This window comes from Candoia aspera, chromosome 10 (genome assembly GCF_035149785.1).
Source record: "Candoia aspera isolate rCanAsp1 chromosome 10, rCanAsp1.hap2, whole genome shotgun sequence".
NCBI classification, from domain to species: Eukaryota; Metazoa; Chordata; class Lepidosauria; order Squamata; family Boidae; genus Candoia; species Candoia aspera.
This window is the reverse complement of record NC_086162.1, coordinates 16,780,302-16,799,318: the sequence shown is the minus strand read 5'-3', so window position 1 is coordinate 16,799,318 and position 19,017 is coordinate 16,780,302. Positions and strand designations below refer to the sequence as shown.

The 19,017-nt window shown below is 41.6% G+C and overlaps 1 protein-coding gene across 1 annotated transcript in view; it reads left to right on the top strand.

Moving 5' to 3' along the window:
- Positions 1–14,030, top strand: part of KDM1A (lysine demethylase 1A) — a 29,571-nt gene extending 15,541 nt beyond the window's left edge. The window contains 16 exon segments of the mRNA XM_063312360.1: positions 1,200–1,278; positions 2,101–2,193; positions 2,903–3,009; positions 3,561–3,642; positions 5,224–5,318; positions 5,984–6,126; positions 6,767–6,857; positions 7,220–7,354; positions 7,525–7,598; positions 8,298–8,409; positions 9,510–9,642; positions 10,460–10,647; positions 10,883–10,997; positions 11,661–11,788; positions 12,531–12,677; positions 13,442–14,030. Coding sequence (XP_063168430.1) covers positions 1,200–1,278; positions 2,101–2,193; positions 2,903–3,009; positions 3,561–3,642; positions 5,224–5,318; positions 5,984–6,126; positions 6,767–6,857; positions 7,220–7,354; positions 7,525–7,598; positions 8,298–8,409; positions 9,510–9,642; positions 10,460–10,647; positions 10,883–10,997; positions 11,661–11,788; positions 12,531–12,677; positions 13,442–13,627 — 1,908 coding nt within the window. The 3' untranslated portion in view covers positions 13,628–14,030.
- The last annotated feature ends 4,987 nt before the right edge of the window (positions 14,031–19,017 follow it).

The following is a 19,017-nucleotide window of genomic DNA, read 5'->3' as shown; positions in this document are numbered from 1 at the left end:
GGAGACAGTGCTGCGGACTTTAAGAGTACAAGTCAGCTTAAAACGTTGCTTAATGATGGGCTGTGTTTTGTGGGAGATGGAATTCACTACTAAAGGGAGGAGGTAGTTATAATTTGTATATTTTGCAGTTTCTCTTCAAATTATTGGGGTAACATCATTGACTTCAGTGACACCATTAACATCATTGACAGAATTTATAGATAAAATACTAAGCATATAGTTTCCTATGGTGGGGGCAGAAATATAATCTTGTTTGTCCTCTCTCAATCCTAATGGACTCTAGAAGGTTTGCAGATACTAAAATAAAATTACATTTTAACATTTCAGTAACAAAATTATAACAGTACAGTAATAGCAACTAATTACAAAATATACAAACACACATATACGTACCTCCGGAATGCAAAATGGGATGGGCTTTTGGGGTGAGCCAGCATCACTTCTTATGTATCTACCCCTTCCAATGTTTCCTTCCTTTTCTTTGATACAACTTCCTCTTAGCCACCTGGACCCCGCTTTTTTTTTTTTTTTTAGTTTTCTTCTTAGTTGCACTTTAGGGTGTCAATTTATATAACGTGCACATTGCTTTTCTGATCAGTTGCTTTAAGAAAGAAGAGGTGAATTTTGTACTGTTTTTCTTAACTGTAGGGAACAGTTGTTGGGAAACAACAGAAATCTAACTTGACCTTTTATTTCATCTTGAAAAGAGTAGTATGTACTACAGTAATCAGTAAATAGTATATTTGCCTATTTATCACAAAACTATGCAGGCTTGGTTCACACAAGCCTGCTCACAGCTCATACAAACTCTTCAGCTGGCATGATTATGGGCTCAGATAGATAAATATTTGGTTTTGTTCCAACTGAATTTCTGCCTGTATGGGGTAGATGCCGCTTATACCTAAAACAAGTTTTTGCAATCTTGACTATTCTTAAACAATGTGTTTCCACTTTTAATATTATACAAGAATATAGCTGGATTTATTTATTTATCATATTTTTATCACCACCCATCTCCCCCACAAGGGGGGACCCTGGGCGGTTGGTATGGATCCTCATACCATAAAGTTTTCTTAAATTAATGTTAATGCATGTAAAATTGCAGTGCAAATTCTACTTGTTTTAATGTTAATGTCTGTATTAATGACAGTTTAGATACAATATTGACGACAACATTTTGTGTGTGTTATTAAATACAGTTGCAGCTTTGGTTGGATAACCCAAAGATTCAGCTGACCTTTGAGGCTACACTGCAGCAGTTAGAAGCACCCTATAATAGTAAGTTGCCGGGGTTTTTTTGAGCATCAGAGACAGTGCTTTGATCATTGACTGGTGGTGGTAGGAATCCAAATAGCTCAAAATAATAACAGCAGAACCTTTAAAACACTGAATCTGAAGAGATGCTTCAAATGGTCACATCTCCATTTAAGTCTCTTCTTGCTTCTATCCTCCTCCTGCCATTTTGCTTCTTACCTTTTAACCTACTGACTTTTGTGCCTAGTGCTGAGAGACATTGCCCTTTCTGTTCCTTCTGTACAAAGTGGTATATCATCTATGTTTTACAAATCCTCTTTGCCAAAGCAAAATAGATTTTTCATACTGCCTGCAACTTAGATTGGTCCACACATTAGTGCAGTTTGTTCCATTTCTGCTAGTTATGGGAATGATCAAAGAGCAGCACTAGGTGCTAATACCATGGATCCCCTAATCACATTCCTGTTTGGCCCTCCTCTGTTTTTTGAGATTTCACTATGTTATCAGTTCATTTTCAAAGTGTTGCTGCTTAGCCTCTCTGTGCTAGCATGCTTACCAGAGAAAAGGGCTGTGCTGAGTAAAAGTCACTGGTGACTATGCAATACCTGTTTATGGAGGTTTCTAGGAAGAGGGTTTCTTAGTTTGTTCTGCTATGAGAATGTCAGTATAATTCAGTAAATCCTTCTGATCCCTTTCCCTTTTGTGGATCTATGTTATCGGCTGTTAATGTGGAGCAAACACGTGTAATTAGAGCTGAAGGCTGGAGTGACACCGTCAGGTTCTATAGAAGTAACAATTCTACCCCTCCACAATGATTGCTCATTAAAAGATCTTTTATTGTTGTAGGTGATACGGTACTTGTCCACCGAGTGCATAGCTACCTCGAACGGCATGGCTTAATCAATTTTGGCATCTACAAAAGAGTGAAGCCCCTACCAAGTAAGAAGTTAAATGTATATTTTTATTCAAAATATATCATTTCATCTTTTTTTTTGCTTTTACTGTTTTTTTTATTTTTAAATTTATTATTAATTTTTCAAGATATAATTAAGACACATAATGCAGAACATAAGACTGATAGAATACAAGTCTAACAAAGAAACAGGAAAGGCTAAAACGGTGCAGGAATAAACAAAAAGGCATATCAGACCATTGGCTTCTGACCTTTTCCAGCACAGGTATAAGAGTACATAAAAGTTAATTTAGAAATACAATGTTAACTAAATGTTTAATCATTTCATCTTTTAAGTAAAGGCTAAGTGATTTATGCCATAGGGAAACAGTGCTGTAAAATTTTGCTGGCTGGGGAATTCTGGGAGTTGAAGTCCACACCTCTTCAAGTTGTCAAGGTTGAGAAACACTGACTTACGGAGTCAGGAAGAGGTTAGATTGCAATAGGGGATAGCAGGGTAGCGTCCACTCCCTGTCCTTGAGCTAAGCAGCAGTGTGTCTGGCTGCCAGTCCAGCTGGAGGATTCAGCCTTTGTTTAGGTGTACTTTATATTTTATTACACTTTATGATGTTCAGAGGATCACCATTGCTGGAAATCTCTGGTCCTTTTGGAAGGATGATGGGCATAGCTCCTATTCACTCATTTTGTCTCTGTTCATCTCTTCCCTAACACAACAACACCTCTTGATGTTTCTAGCCAAGAAGACTGGCAAGGTCATCATAATTGGTTCTGGAGTTTCTGGGTTGGCAGCAGCTCGGCAGCTCCAGAGCTTTGGAATGGATGTCACGCTGCTAGAAGCACGGGTGAGTGGGCAATGTCAATATTGCAATATTCTTGTTGTAAACCACCCAGAGTCCCCCCCTTGGGGTGAGATGGGCAGTGGCAAAATTAAATAAACAAACAAACAAAGAAATAAAATATGTCCCAACCTTGTAAAAGGTCTACTCTTATAGGCCAATTTCCCCATTAATCTGTGCCTGCCAGTCCACACATGCATTATGAGTCCTTGTGGCTGGTGGACAGCAGTCGAACACTCATCAAAGCAATGCAGAAGCTGTGCTAAATGAGAGGTCAGAGGAGAGGCTAAGATTCTTTGCCACTCTTGTTGTATCTTTACTTTGCCTACTAATTGGGTTTGTAATTTCCAGTTCCCTCATTTATGCAGGACCTGTCTTTTGCAGAAGTGTGAGAATGAGGTTGAGGAGGCTTCCTTAAAATGGGGCATATGGTGAGGTTCTCTCCTCCTTGCCAGGCCCTAGTATTTCAGAGGATTTGCTAAAATGTCTAATTATGGTATTATTGGGGGTGGGGCGGGCTGAAGTCAATCTTAAACATTGCACTTGTTTTTTTAAAGGATCGTGTAGGGGGCAGGGTTGCGACTTTTCGCAAAGGAAACTACGTTGCAGATCTAGGAGCCATGGTAGTTACAGGACTGGGTGAGTCTTACCTTGAAAAGGTGCCTGAATTCAATTTCCGCAGCCACAGGCTTATACAAAATACAATCTCTAGGTACCCGGTTTCGGTGTTGCTTTTTTATGATCGGAATTAGCAATCAACTCTTCTTAACTTTCCTTGTTCTTTCTTCTTAGTGTGTGAGCTGAGATCTGAATTGCTTTAACTTCTGTTCTCTGTAACAGTAGATCTTCTGAATAAGTAATGAACATCTTGGTTGTAAAGTTTCCCCTTTGGGCCAAATAATCAGAATAAAGATTGGAATGTCAGGTAGTCCTCGCTTAATAACCACAATAGGGACTGGAATTTCAATCACTAAGTGATGTGGTCATTAAGCGAGGCACCAAGTAACCTGACCCAATTTTACTACCATTTTGCAGTGGTTGTAAAGTGAGTCATGTGGTTGTAAAGCAACCCAATTGTTTCCAATTGATTTTTTTGGTTGGAAGCCAGCGGGGAAGGTCGCAGATCACAATCATATTGTCATGCGCTGCCTACTGCTGAGTAAAACACAGACACTAATTCAGGGAAGATCAGGTTCTGGTTTATTTCAGCATAGTGCATAGCTAGAAAAAGCTGAGAGTGAAGGGAGCGCTCCGGTGCGGGGTTTAAATAGCCCGCGCCGGTCAGCGCCCCCCCCCCCACCTTGGGTTGTGTCATCCCCCCAAGTCCTGTATGCTTTGTTGCCGGTAGGTGAGGGGTCGCGGGGCCCCTGCTGGTGCCTCGGGCTTCGCTCATAATCGTCTTCCTCCTCCGGCCGGTGATTGCTTTCAGCTGGGCGATATCCTTTGCGTTCCTGCTGACAGCTTCAGGTGTGCCTCGTGATCCGCCCTGTCTTTGTCGCTCTTTCTTCCCCCTTTGTGTTCTCTTGACTGGTTTTTCCGGCCGGGGTCGTTCCCTTCTCCTCGGGGTCTGTGTCTGTTGTTGTGCGTCGCTTTGCTTATCTTTTAATCCCTTACTCTTGTTTCCGTGGTATTGTCATGTGTGCCGTTGTGCTGATGCATTCAGCTCAACCAGTGCTCATGACACATATGACAGTAGGTTGCTACAAATGGTTGTAAATGTGAGCTGGTTGCCAAGCACCCAAATTGCAATCAAGTGACTGCAGGGGGCGGTGTGATAGTCGTAACTTCAAGGATGGGTCGGAAGTAACTTTTTAGCCCCATCGTATCCCCAAACTGTCATTAAATCAATGGTCGTTAAGCGAGGACTATCTGTACTACAACCTAGTACGTGTTTTCTACAACCCCGCTACCTTTGCATGTGTCAGAGTTCAGCTACCATTGGCCATCCTGGCTGGGATGCTAAGAGTTGTAGCCTAGCACACCTGGAAGGTGCTGGCTTAGGAAAGGTTAAATTAGTCCGTTCTCTTACAGGGGAAAAAAAAACAAAATGTGCAAAAAAGCCTAACGAGAGAGATGAGTATGCCACTTTGTGCCCCACATATATTTTATCTAACCTTTGATTAAATACTTGGCTTTGATCATTATAGTTCCAGGTACTTCCAGATTTTGAGCCCTTGTTTTGTTAAACTGGTTTTTTTTCTCTGTATAAAATCTGTGCAGGAGGAAATCCAATGGCTGTGGTAAGCAAGCAAGTAAACATGGAATTGGCCAAAATAAAACAAAAATGTCCACTGTATGAAGCCAATGGACAAGCGGTAAGTCTAATTATTCTTGGAAAGCAGTTTTGAGGAAATAGTTTAGCGCAAATTAATCTATTGGCTTGATGCAAGAGTCTTTGCTGAGCTGGTTTTCAGTGTTTAATCAAACTCTCCTCCCTAAATTGCCATGTTACATGCAAGGAGCAAATATTTTCCCCAGAAAATTTAATTCCATAAGTTGGAATTAAACATTATTCTCACATTATATGCATTTTAGAAGTTGATGTCATATGAATAAACAGATGGGTTTCCTCATTACTATTACAACTATTCTGTAATGCTGAAAGAGCTTTTTTACTGACTAAAATTTCAGAATAAGATTTTGATTCTTTGATTCTTTGAAACTGGGTGATAAATAACACAGAAGATCTGTTATTGGATCTCCGTCTCCTTCCTCTACATTAAGCCTAATGTTGGAAATGGATGGACCAAAGTAACTTCCTGAACCCCAGTGGTAATTTAGCCATAAAACAGAATTTAATCTTGTGCAAGTCATTCCCCCTCTGCTGAATGAGTACTCACAAAGAATAAACTAGAATAAGTTTCTGGCAGGGTTTGAAATGTTCAGTGAATGGAAAACAGACTTACAGGTTAAGGGCCACACTCGACCTCTCCATTTTGAGCAGTCTGCACCTGTTTAACTTCACCTTGCTAACCCGCAGGTTCCAAAGGAAAAAGATGAAATGGTGGAGCAAGAGTTCAATCGTTTGCTAGAAGCTACCTCATACCTCAGCCACCAGCTGGACTTCAATGTCCTCAATAACAAGCCTGTTTCTCTTGGTCAGGCTCTGGAAGTTGTCATACAGTAAGTAAAATTAAATGTCACTGTCAGCCTTTCTCAACTTCTTGACCCTGGAGGAACCCTTGAAATATTTTTCAGGCCTCGGGGAACCCCTGCACATTCAGGCTCAAATATGGGCCAGAAGTTACAAAATTATTAGATTCGTTTCATGGGTAGGCCTGCATATATGTATTAACGGTGTTCTTAAACTGAAAATAAAGAATGCAACCTCTTTAATGCGAAGTTGCCCAAATTTGAAATAATTTTTGAAATAAATACGTGATCTCTCAGGGAACCCCTATTGACCTCTCGTGGAACCCTCGGGTAGCACGAAACCCTGGCCATGGTTAAGTCTCAGAGTTTGCACCCATGTGGTGTGGTGGCGTTGTGCGTTATGATCTTGCACACGACCCATTATGGCCTAGATGCTGATACAGCTTAAAATTCCTCCTTTGTATGCCTCCATAGTTCTTTGGCTTCTACTGTTTTGCTCTATTGCATTTTTCTGCCTTGAGAAGACAGAATTCCAAACGTCTTGCATGCTCTGGAGAGAACCGGCATGGGAAGATGTTACAGGGTAGTTTTCTTCACTAAAGAATAGCACCGACTTTGCTAAAGGTCTTGGTAGTTGCTGACCCCGTGGCTGCTGCTTCCCCTTCCACAGATTACAGGAGAAGCATGTCAAGGATGAACAGATAGAACATTGGAAGAAGATAGTGAAAACCCAGGAAGAGCTTAAAGATCTCCTTAATAAGGTTAGCATTGTTTTTAAAGCACAGGTCTGAAAAAAGTCTACTTGCTTTTAAGGGGTTGGCTTAATCTAATTATAAAGCAACCACAGCTTTTTTCAGGCTCACATAGAACTCTGAAAAAGTTAGGCTGTTATTTTCAAAGTGCACACAGGCCTGGTATTTATGAACGCAGATTAACCAATGCATCAGTAATGGAGTTCAGTAAGTAATTGGCTCTGTATCTTCAGATTTTATTTGTATTTGGCTTCAGTTAACAAGCCTCATTAAAAAAAAAAGTAAATTTGATCCCTTTCCCTAAAATTCTGCAGAGATTGGGACATGCTTTGCTTCTCTCCTTTGACTAATGGTTGTCCTCCCTCTTACAGATGGTGAACTTGAAGGAGAAAATAAAAGAGCTTCACCAACAATACAAAGAGGCTTCAGAAGTAAAACCACCTCGAGATATTACTGCAGAATTCCTTGTGAAGAGCAAACACAGAGATCTTACTGCTCTTTGTAAGGTATGGATTAGTGTGTCTACTGAATATGTATGTATCTTTTTCAACAGTGGCTATTGTTGAAATATCTAATTTATTATTAGCTATTCTGTACACTTAATAAGCAGTTTCCTCAAGCATTGTCTTTTAGTAACGATCTACATATTTGTGTCCTTACCTCATTTTCTTATTAGGAGTACGATGAGTTAGCCGAAACACAAGTAAAACTGGAAGAGAAGCTCCAAGAACTAGAGGCAAATCCTCCAAGGTAAAATCTTAGGCCTGTTCAGGAAAGATGTTTTATGTTGATGGCTTGGCCAGATTAGAGGGTAGGGATAATTTGGGGGTGGGAAAGTGATGGATCTTGGTTTTGTAAGAAAAAGGGATAGAGTTGTAGAATGCTAAAGATCTGTTGAGGGGGAGGACTACGCAAAAGGCTAACTTAGGTCCATATGTCTCTGTTTCTTTTCTGTAGCCTATGTGTAATTTATGTGCCTTTAGGAGAAGGAACAGCCTGTATTCACACCATTTTCTTAAGCCAGATAATTACTACGTGCTGTAATAAAAACTGATTCCTGGCATCATATTAGTCGGTGAAATCTGGCTTATAGAGGCTTTTCCCAGATCCATTTATTTAATCTGTTTTCTCCGGTATCCAAAAGGTTGGAAATTACTTACCCAAGTATTTATAATTACTAGTAAATTCTCACTAGGAAGATGACAGTGAGTTTCCAGCCGTCTCTGTTTCTCTGGGCAATAGCTGAAGGAATGAAGGGGTTTAAACCCTTTAGAATGCTGAGCAGTGCATAAACGCCATTGTCTTGCAGAATAATGAAAAACTTCCTTTCAGAACAGCTTGGGTGCAGGGGACTAAGCAGCATAACACTGTTAAAAGTTTAAGGAGGAAAAGTGGTGAGAGCATATACTCAGTGTTTTGGTTTTTCCTCCCCCCCTCAAAAACGTACAGCGACGTGTATTTATCATCAAGAGACAGGCAGATTCTCGACTGGCATTTTGCAAATCTTGAGTTTGCAAATGCCACACCACTTTCAACTTTGTCGCTGAAGCATTGGGACCAGGTAACTTCGCTTTTTTCTTTTCCCCATACTAAAATTTCAGTGAGGCTGAATGAATAAACACAAATGGCAGGGGAATGGAACATTCTTCTCTAGGACTGTATATATTCCTACCAAAAAAAAATTATCCTCAAAGGTTAGCACAGTTATTCTTCTCTCTGACTCAGCTCTGCCTTCCCATACATACCAGTACATACCAGTAGCCAGGTGGTGAAAGCCGATTGGCTGCCTCTGTCCCTGCTTCTTTGCTTGCCTAACTGTCACTTGGTCCACAAGAATAGAGCATTGGCTGAAAACAGCTTCATCAAAGTGTGCAAGTGATAATGCAAGTAACAAAGCCAATGCTAAAATTCAGAAAACTCAACTGCAAGTCTGCATGTGCTGTGCTAAGTTGAATTGATCTTGCACAAGCAATCCAAAAGGAAAAGTGGGGAAATAAATACAGTGACGAATATCTGAAAATTGGATATAACTGGGCAGAAGAACCATTGTCCCGAGTCTATCAGTAGAACTTTTCTTCACTAGCAAATTCGAGTTGGGGGCAGCAGGGTTATATGGGAAAGTTCAAGTGATAAATACTGTAATTTACTTGATAAATACTTCTGGATTTTTGCAGAGGGTTACAAAATTAATTTTAAAAAGGACTTTAAACATGGAAGGGAAGAGAAGACTAGAATCATTCTCGTTTGCCAAAACATGAAGATGTAAGATATAAGATATGCTTTTATTGTCAATTCACTGTACATCAAAGTGTACATTACAATGAAATATTGCATTGGCTCAAGCAATAAGATGAATAACCATGCTCTTAAAGATGAAAACCTAGGGATTAAAGGAGGGATTTAATTGGGCAGTTCACTGAATATGAAGTGATCCACAGTTCGAGAACGTTTAATCTGGACTTTGTATAATAACAGATAGATGGACTCTTTTTCCTTTTGGCTGCGTGCATTCAAGCAACACCCTTTTGGCCCTGTCACCCATGGGGATTAGTCACGCTTTTTGTCTCTAGAGAGCGCGGGACAATATGAGGGGGAAATTACTGACCTGTTACAAATGCATTGCGCTGATGGGTTTTCTAAATCTCCTCCCCCCTATTTCAGGATGATGATTTTGAATTCACAGGCAGTCATCTGACTGTGAGGAATGGCTATTCTTGTGTGCCTGTGGCTCTGGCTGAAGGATTAGACATCAAACTAAATACAGCCGTTCGGCAGGTTCGCTATACCGCTTCAGGTAAGCAAAACTTAAGAGTTCTCTCTGATTATCCTGTTGGCTCAAATGCTTCTTTTGGTATTGTTTTCAGGAAAGAACCCTTGCTGGGTCTGTACACTCCTTTCAGACACAATTTGTCAGCGCTTTGTGGTTGTATTTCCTGTGTGTGCAAAACTGATGACAAAAATGTTTTCTCATGGATCCCCTGTAATAAATGAAGAGAATAAAGGGGACAATCGGGGTGAAAATAGGTGTGGCAAGGATGGATGCAAGATTAATAGTTAATAGCCCCAAAGCAGTCTTGTTTATGATGAACCAATATTTCAAGAGGGAGAATAAGCAAAAGGTAAGAGGTCAGCTCAGTCTGAAATGGGCCAACTTTGTTTGCATAGGAAGTCGTGTGTGTGCAAGATGTGCAAGTAAAATAGGGTGCACTTGCTTGGAGTCACGGAAAGCTCAGTAGAAAGTAAGAGAGGTAGAATTTGTAGAAAATAATAGGATACTTCTGAGGTGGTTTCAGACAAGGACAATCTGGTTCCAGTAGGACAGGCATTCTTGGCTTGAACAAGAGTCAAATCAGGTTTAAATAAATCTCTGCAGTGCCACAATGTTGCATTGGCCAAGTAACCTTACAGAAAGGTTGTCAACTAAAAGAACCCTAGATGGGGGTCATAGCATTGAGAACTTGTAGAATCTGAATCCACCTAATTTTTCTGAAGCAATGAACTGAAAATGTATAGTCATTTAGGTACTTATTCACCCATTTATCCTCCCTCGTTCGCCCAGTAGTAGTATGACACTCACATGACAGTCTCTTTTCTCTCCATTATTTCACTAGGATGTGAAGTGATAGCTGTCAATACCCGTTCTACTAGCCAGACCTTTATTTATAAATGTGACGCTGTCTTGTGTACCCTTCCCTTGGGAGTGCTGAAGCAGCAGCCTCCGGCAGTCCAGTTCGTTCCCCCTCTTCCAGAGTGGAAGACATCAGCTGTACAGAGAATGGGATTTGGAAACCTTAACAAGGTAACAGGAAATGCACATAGATGTGTTTAGTAGAAGTGGCCTGCTAGTGGACCGTCTGCATGAGTTTGCATGTAGTTTTACTCTCTGTGAAAAATGCAAAATGCCTCTGTCAGTACCTGAAGTGTTTTCTGCAAGAATAAAAAGACATAACTTTTTTGAAGCTCTGTCATCTGCTGTTAAACCGTATGAGAAATACTTTTATTTGGCATTAAAGTTTCCCTCCTTTCCTTAATAGGTTGTTTTATGTTTTGATCGTGTGTTTTGGGATCCGAGTGTTAATTTGTTTGGCCATGTTGGCAGCACGACGGCAAGCAGAGGAGAGCTTTTCCTGTTTTGGAATCTTTACAAAGGTAGTTGTGTGAAGGCGTGTAACACTCTGTGTTCACAGGAGCAAACTGGAATCCCTGAATACATAAGGTCCTATAACAGGATTGTAAAATAAGTGTTCAAAGTCCATGAAATATGAAACAATATTAAAGATTGAGTACAAATTTGTTGAGCTTCCTTTTAAGAACTGGGGAGCCTGCAAACCTGGAAAAGTTTGAAGTGGCGCAGTAAACAACAGTGTAGGACATGCAGTGGAGTTCCTCGGGTTGCCTGAGCCTCAAAGGAAAGAAACTGGCAGACTCAACCATATTATGTGAAAAGCGGCTCCCTGATCCTGTCTCACTGGGGATGCCAATGCCAGCCGGTGAACGTGGGGTTTCAGCATACTCTTCCAGCATGTTATGAGAGTTTAAACCTCTCTCTCCTTTTTGGGACAGACTTGACTAAAAACCTTAAATCTAATTTTAGTTGCTTTCAAGTCATCAGCCTTCTCAAGGTAGTTTACGGTATCAAGCAATACGGTTCAGCAGCCTCATAAAAGCACCTTAACTTCAACCATTTGCTTGGCTGAGAAGTCTGTTTCATTTGTAGGCTGCCTGCAAACATTCGCAAGGTGGGTGGAGTTAACATCTCCTCTTGCACTTGCTCTCTGTTAACGCCCCCTAAACTCTTGTTCCCCTAAACAGCACCAATCCTTCTGGCCTTAGTGGCAGGTGAAGCAGCGGGAATCATGGAGAACATCAGCGATGATGTCATCGTTGGACGCTGCCTTGCTATCCTGAAGGGCATTTTTGGCAGCAGTGCTGTCCCTCAGGTATTGTTACGTGTCCTTTAGAATGCAGGAGGTTTTGTATTGTGCCTAGAAGCCTAAGTGCTGTTCTATTCTAGAAGCTCCTTTGCCTACATGGTTCCCTGTCTATCATAGTAAAGTTCTCCAACTTCCTTCAAGGGATATCCTTTTTGAAACAAGTCTACCCAAATAGAAAGGAGCTGTTACTAACAAACTGTATTTAGAAAGGGTGCTGTTTTGGGATCTCAGCCAAATTGTGTATACTGTAGTCTCTGAGATACGTAATTTAAGCCAGACCAGGAATGCCTAGGAAAAGTTCAAGTGCAAAGAGTTCTACAGCTATTCCCTTCTCTGCTTTATCTTTTATATATCTAAACAGAAGGTTATGGTTGTGGAATTCTCCATATTTTAGGTAGTTTAATGCAAGTCTTGTCACTGTGTGTGGCTGTTAATCTTACTGGCTTTGAGGTCGTAGTGCAAGAGGAAAGGTGAAAAATCACAGCAGCCCATGGTTATGGTTTGGCAAATGTCTCTTTCCATTTTGCATTCTTTGTGAAGGAGGTGAGTGGACAGCAGTCTACCTGTTACCTGTCCTCTCTTGGATGTTAGGGAATCGTAAACCTTTTGTGTAAGTGCTTCAGAAATTTCAGGTTTTTGCTGCTGGCAAGACTTTTAAACTTAGTTTAAGGAATTAATAAAAACCTCACTTCAGCAATTCTCCTCCCATTGAATTGGTCTTCCCATGCCTCTTCTGCTTCTTTCTCAGCCCAAAGAGACGGTGGTATCTCGATGGCGGGCTGATCCTTGGGCACGAGGCTCCTATTCCTATGTAGCAGCTGGTTCTTCAGGAAATGATTATGACTTGATGGCTCAGCCAATTACTCCTGGACCAGCCATTCCAGGAGCTCCCCAGGTGAGTGCTAGAACATCGTTCACAATCTAACCATAAAATCTGCCTCAAGTGAAGTGCTGTTATTTATTTCTGCTTGTTATACTAGTAAACCACCACCACCCAGATTTCCTGGTGGTCTCCCTTCGAAGATCTGACCAGGACTGGCCCTGCTTAGCTTTTTCAAGATCAGCCAAGTCTAACCATATTTTCCAACTAACAATATTTTGTTAAATGTCATCAGCTTTCATGAGTTGTAGCTTACTTCATCAAGTGCCAGACTGGTGTAGGATTTATGGCTTTGGTGTAGAGCTCTGCGTAAATTCCAGAAGAGGGATGGGAGGCTGGCTCTGTGCCCTACTGTGGAGGTTGATGCTTGAGAGAGGATGACTGTTACCTGTGTGGGGAGCTAGTTAAGAGTCCCCACACTAGCATGAGCAAATCCTGCCATCTATAAAACAGTTTCTGATCTGAACATGTTTTGAGGCTCACCATTATCATTTGCTCAAGTACTTGCTTGTTTTTATACCAGAGGGAGAGCGAGCGAGCGTGTATGACTGTCATATTATTTTTGTTTTCCTCTGCCCTCCTCATCTGTGAAATGCTTGACACATTTTTGCAGTTCTTACTGCTGCTTCTGCAGAATTTGCAAAGTATTCTCCTGTCCAGTATCCATTTCAGGGGACATCACTAAAAACAAAGCTGGCTCTGGCCATCCTCATTTTACAGGGGCCCCATTACCTTCCTCAGGGGGTCTCGACGTTGCCAACCAACTCTTTCTTTTCCAGCCCATTCCTCGCCTCTTCTTTGCCGGAGAACATACAATTCGTAACTACCCAGCGACAGTCCATGGAGCCCTGCTAAGTGGCCTGAGAGAAGCTGGGCGTATTGCAGACCAGTTTCTTGGTGCAATGTACACGCTCCCTCGCCAAGCGACCCCTGTGGCAACTGCACAACAGACTCCTGCTATGTGAAGATGCCAATGCCAGAAACCGTGCAGTGGGCTCAAAATCCCTGGCATGGACTCTGTTAGAAGCAAGTGAACTTTCTGTCCTGTAGCACTACCACTTGCAGGGCTTAATCCAGGAGTTGGAAAACATCTGACTCAACTGAGAAGCCCTTCAAAGGCATCCATCATCTGAGAATGCTGCTCTTGATTTGCCAGCCCAGTTCAGGCTCACCAGAGTACTTACTACTCAGCATATAAACTCCTAGTCTGTCTCAAGTTGGAGCGTTTTGGATACAAATGTGGTTTTGATTAACTTTCTTCCCCTGGTTTAGAGCTCTTGTAAGAGCTGTTAGTAACTAAGGTAAGTTTGTCTTACATGGGTTTCCTTTAGAAAGCAAAAATAAATCTTTATAATTTTTTTAAAAAACTCCCAATGTATTCTTTTTTGTTTGAATACGACATGCTGCTCTTTTTTGTGGGCCTAAAAAGTTACAGGGAACTCCAGATAGAGTCCCACGCAGAAGGGTGGGGGCAGATGCAGGGCTTAGCAATCACATTGGTGCACTTTTTGATCCTTAACACTGTCCACACATCACAGCAGGTTGTGCAAAAGTGGCTGGATTCTCTTTCCCTTTGAAGAAGCGAAAGGACTTTCCTGTCTCAAACACTGCATTAACATACAAATAATTTTATTGATTATGTACGGCAGAACAGATAGCATTAGTCAGAAGATAACATGCGGACAAAAATTGTGTTTAAACATAGCATGCAGACTCGTTGCTCTGTGTAACTGGCAGGTTTGCACTGCCTGCTGTCCAGTGCATAGGCGAGTTTGGGAGGTGGATTAGGGGGAGCCTTTCCCCAGCCAGCATGCTAGCACTGCAGTGTTTCCTTGTGGGTCAGGGGGATCATGATGTGGACAGTGCTGGTAGCTGGCTAGGCACATGAAGGGCTGAGGTGCTCAGGACATTGTGGGCTTAAATTGCACTTGCTTTTTTCTTCACCTGAAAAGGAATAGAAGGCAGGCAATGCTCCTCTGCCTTGGAACACATACAATGTCTGGCTTCTGCAGTCCCTTTCCCACCCAGTCTTAACATTAGCAAATAGAAAAAATATATTGTCATCTCTTAAAAATACATTCCACAGAAGTTGAAGGATTCTCAAGTGTTTCATAGGGCAGGAAGACCAACATGCCTCTCCCTCTGTGCAGGTATGGAAGGCGGATTGGGCTTCCCACAGCCACAAAAAAGAGAAAGTGATTCCTTTGGTCTCTAACCAAGAAGAAAGGAGAAAGGGGAAACTCCCGCACAGCAGTACCTCCCTGCTCTTTTCCGTCTTTGGATATCAAGTTGGGCTTTTAACTAAAGCAGCAAAATGTGGCCGCCTCTTGCACGGATGATTCATGTCCAGTGTGGCATCAGGGGAGACTTGCTGAGTGACACCCCTCCCACGCTGGGCAGGGAAAGGACACCATTTCAGTGCTTCAGAGGTACTGCCCTTCTGCATATATACGGGGTCCTTTTGACTGACCCTATGGCTGAACCCCAAGTTCTTGGCACTCAGATATCAGCATGTATCACAAAATCAGTCTTCCCGCTTAATGGCATATTAAAGTATGAAACTGCCTTATGCTGGGTCACTTAAGCTAAGTACTGTCTGCTCTGTCTGGCAGCAGTTTGCACACAGTCTCAAAGTTGGGAATTCTTCACTCATGCAAAACTCTGGTCTGGTCAACCAGATGCCTGGTTCTTGAACACAGCTGCAACGCTGCTTCAGCAATGATGGGAGTGAAGGAGCAGGAAGCTGTCACATTCTTGTTAAGGAGAGCAAGTCTCCTGATCTCCTGGTGGAAGAAGCTGCACATTTTGAGTTTCTTGATGTTAAAGGAAAAAACAATCCTCACATGCATCAAATACAATTACAACCCTGGATTTTTTTTTGTTTTTTTTTTTTAAACACAAATTTTCAGCATCAGAAAGTCCCTGGGGGATTCCCTATGGTAATTACATCTTAACAGTTTAAAACACAAATTAATTCACCCCAAACATTGGCAAATATTTACAAATACACTTTACAGCTGTTTCTCTTTAAAAGTGTGCAAGTTGAGCCATTCTTCATGTCCTGAAAACCTCACTTATGTTCACAAATACAATCAGCTGTTATTGCACTCAGGGTCATCCTCTCTGTAGGGTTTATAATCCTGATTTTATGGAGCCATTCATTGAATAACACCCCCTCTCTGGCAATAAAAGTTATTTATACTTGTTATCTACGTCTAGTTTAATACAAGATTATTAATGGGGAATTGCAAAATGAGAATAGGAATAGACTCCCTGATACGTAACAACAAACACATGGTTTTAATATTTAATGAAGGGAAATACATTACTTGTGCAGATTCCTACTTTCCCCCCCCCAGAAATCCATAATAAGGATGGATACAGGAGCTACCAATTGATTGGATTCTGTAAATACACAGAGCAGAAGCAAAATTTTTATCAAACAAGGGCAGATTTATGTCCCAAACTGTTCTCAAGGAGAAGACTCACTTTTCTCCCAATTGTTAAGTATATTCTAAGGCCTAAGAAACAGAAATAGATTACACCCACCCACCCCCAAAATTAAAGGCTGGGGTAGTGGAAAAAAGCTGTTCCCATCCTCAGCTGAGCCAGAGATGTGTTAGTGTGTTGTCCACTTCATAGAGCTAGCAACTGCTTTCATGTAGCCCTTTCATCAAGTTCCTTGGCCTAATTAGAGTTCTGGAAGGAACAATGAAATGGGAGGCTCCCACAAGAGGTATACAGAGCACTGGGGCTTGGACAGGTCACAGAGAAGACACTAGTGAAAGCTATAACAGCTCTGAGGAGTCAACTGAAGTAATCTTGGGGGGGGGGGAGATTTTTCCTGCCTTGTTGAGTCAGTTGAAAAGCAACTGACTCTTCAATGGCTGCGCATGCATTTCATACTAGCTGAGTTCACATCAACAGGTTGAACCTGGTTACTGAATTAACCCATTTTCTGGATTTGCACAACATGCTGAACCATAACCTAATCCAGGGGTTTGCAAATGGGAGCTGGGCCAGCCCAGTAGGGAAGGGGGGCCCCACAACTTTTTAGAAGAGAGTTACAATTTTTTTTTTTTTTAAAGATCGGTCTAGCACAGGCAGACATTAAAATTTGTTCTGGGCTTTGCTCTGCACTTTGCCTGTGTACTGCAAAGTTTATGAATGCCTCTGATATGCAGGCTAACATTAAATGATTAAAAGTAAGTGGTACATTTATTTCTTGCTGAGCCCTACCCCCAATTAAATCAATTGTTCGTGGGGGGTCTCACAAAAATATTGTTTTAGGAAATCACTCTGCAAAGTTTGAAAATCCCTGAACTACCCAAAGGGTCTTGGATCACACCACACCAAGTCCAACCACCACTGACTTTAAGACTAATCAAGCTTAGCATGCCACTAAACGGTGCTAAGCATTGCATAATTGACTTAGTTAAGTATCTAGTGGGAATGCAGTTAATGAGCTACAAATCAAGACAGCCACATTTTAGCCTATAGCATTGTTTCTCAACCTTAGCAACATTAAGATGTCTGGACTTCAACTCCCAGAACTCCCTAGCCAGGAAGTCCAAGTCCAGACATCTTAAAGTCGTCAAGGTTCAGAAATCCTGGCTTATAGTGTTAGCTGGCTGAGGAATAGTAACACTTGAAATCTAATTGCTAAAAGGCAGATGCTTTAGGAAGAAGTTTAAACACCCTTTAAGAACCACTATCCTTGGAATTAGGGTCAGTTGCTGCAAACCCCCACCATGGGCATTGCAGCATCTCTGACCCAGCTAAAGGAATGGCTCAAATAGCAGCAGAATTGTTACAGGTTTAATTTTCAAGTAGCCTGAGATCAAGAAGAATGGAATTCTTTATATTGTGTTTCATATGCTAAAGTGCTTTCTTTAATTAATGGTGGAATGGCTTCTTTTGGGTGGGGATAAAAAAAAAAGGGTTAAAAAAAAAGCGCCCTAATTTTGGATTAATCCACAAGCCTCGTCTTATTACTGGATCAGGCACACAAAGCATGTAAAAAATACTCATTAAAACGGCTACTACAAGTTGGTTACCACATAGAGCAAATAAGACTTTCATGTAGACTTGGCACGCATCAACAAACACAAATCAATTAGTGTTCTCTTAATCCCCCTGAACTGGAAGACTTGCCAAGAATTGGAGAATAAAAATAGTATTGCATTATGACAACCATCCAAAAAGTGCTGGAGCATGAAGTAAAGGCTTAGATCTTAAAAAGAGGTGCAAAACTTGGTGACGATCATTTGGTACTATTACATTAAAGGCTGAGCAGGTAGCTTAGTGGGGGTGTGGCTATGACTTCAGTATTTCCTTAGCCCGCTGAACTAACCCTGTTAGGCAAAATACAAAGGATTCTTACAAGGCCCAGAAACGTAGCTTTTGGAAGTAAGGCATTCAGTCTCTACCTCCCCAGATTTCCATTTATTCTGCTAAGAGACCAAGAACCAGCAGTGATACCCTTTTATAAGCCAAACCAGCAGCGAGTTACCCCAAATGCATGTCTGAAGCTCTACTGAGTGGGAGCCCACAAACATTCTTCAACATCTAGTCCCACAAAAGGTAATCTTGTTCATGGCTTAGGCTTCAGAACAAAATCCCTTAGATCTCCTGTTGTGCTACAGAAAACTTGGCATGCAAAAGGGAGAAACTAGGAGCTTCCACAGTGAGCATTAGTTATGATGTTTAGGTTCACAGTGTTGCAAGGTAAAGAAATGAATATTCTTTGTGGTTCCAAAGTGAGATTCATTTCGAAACCCTCAAAGGGTACCCTACACAGCTGGTCTTTTAACAGCAGTGAAGGAACGACAACCTGGCTGTGTTCCCATGACACGTGCCCCCCGTTCCAATTGTGCAGGACTTTTTAAATAAAGTCTGGTTGTGTTGTTCAAACTCTTCTTTGACATAAAGCAGAACTTTGGACAAGCAACATACTCTGATTATAACCTGTTTCTGTTAAGTCTGACGTGCGAATGACTCCAGGTTTGAATGCCAATAGTTAAGCCTCAACTTTTGATTAAACTCACATTCAGTGGGAGTAAGATGGTGTCGAATGCATGCACTTATTAACCACGCTTCTTGGCTTGGCCTATTGTTTGAATACAGCCACTCGTCCTTGAGGGAAAGAGACTGAGATGCGGGACATGGGCTTTTTTTCCCCTCGAGCAAAGATGGTGCCACTTGACATTTAGCATCATGTTTTGCTTTCCAGGGATTGCAATGGAACTGCGGCTAGCGCATGGTTGGATAGGGCAACAATGGCTTAAGGGGAGGCAAAGCTTTTAAAGCGCACAATGCTACAGCCTGAGGCCTAACCCTATCAGGCCACCCATCA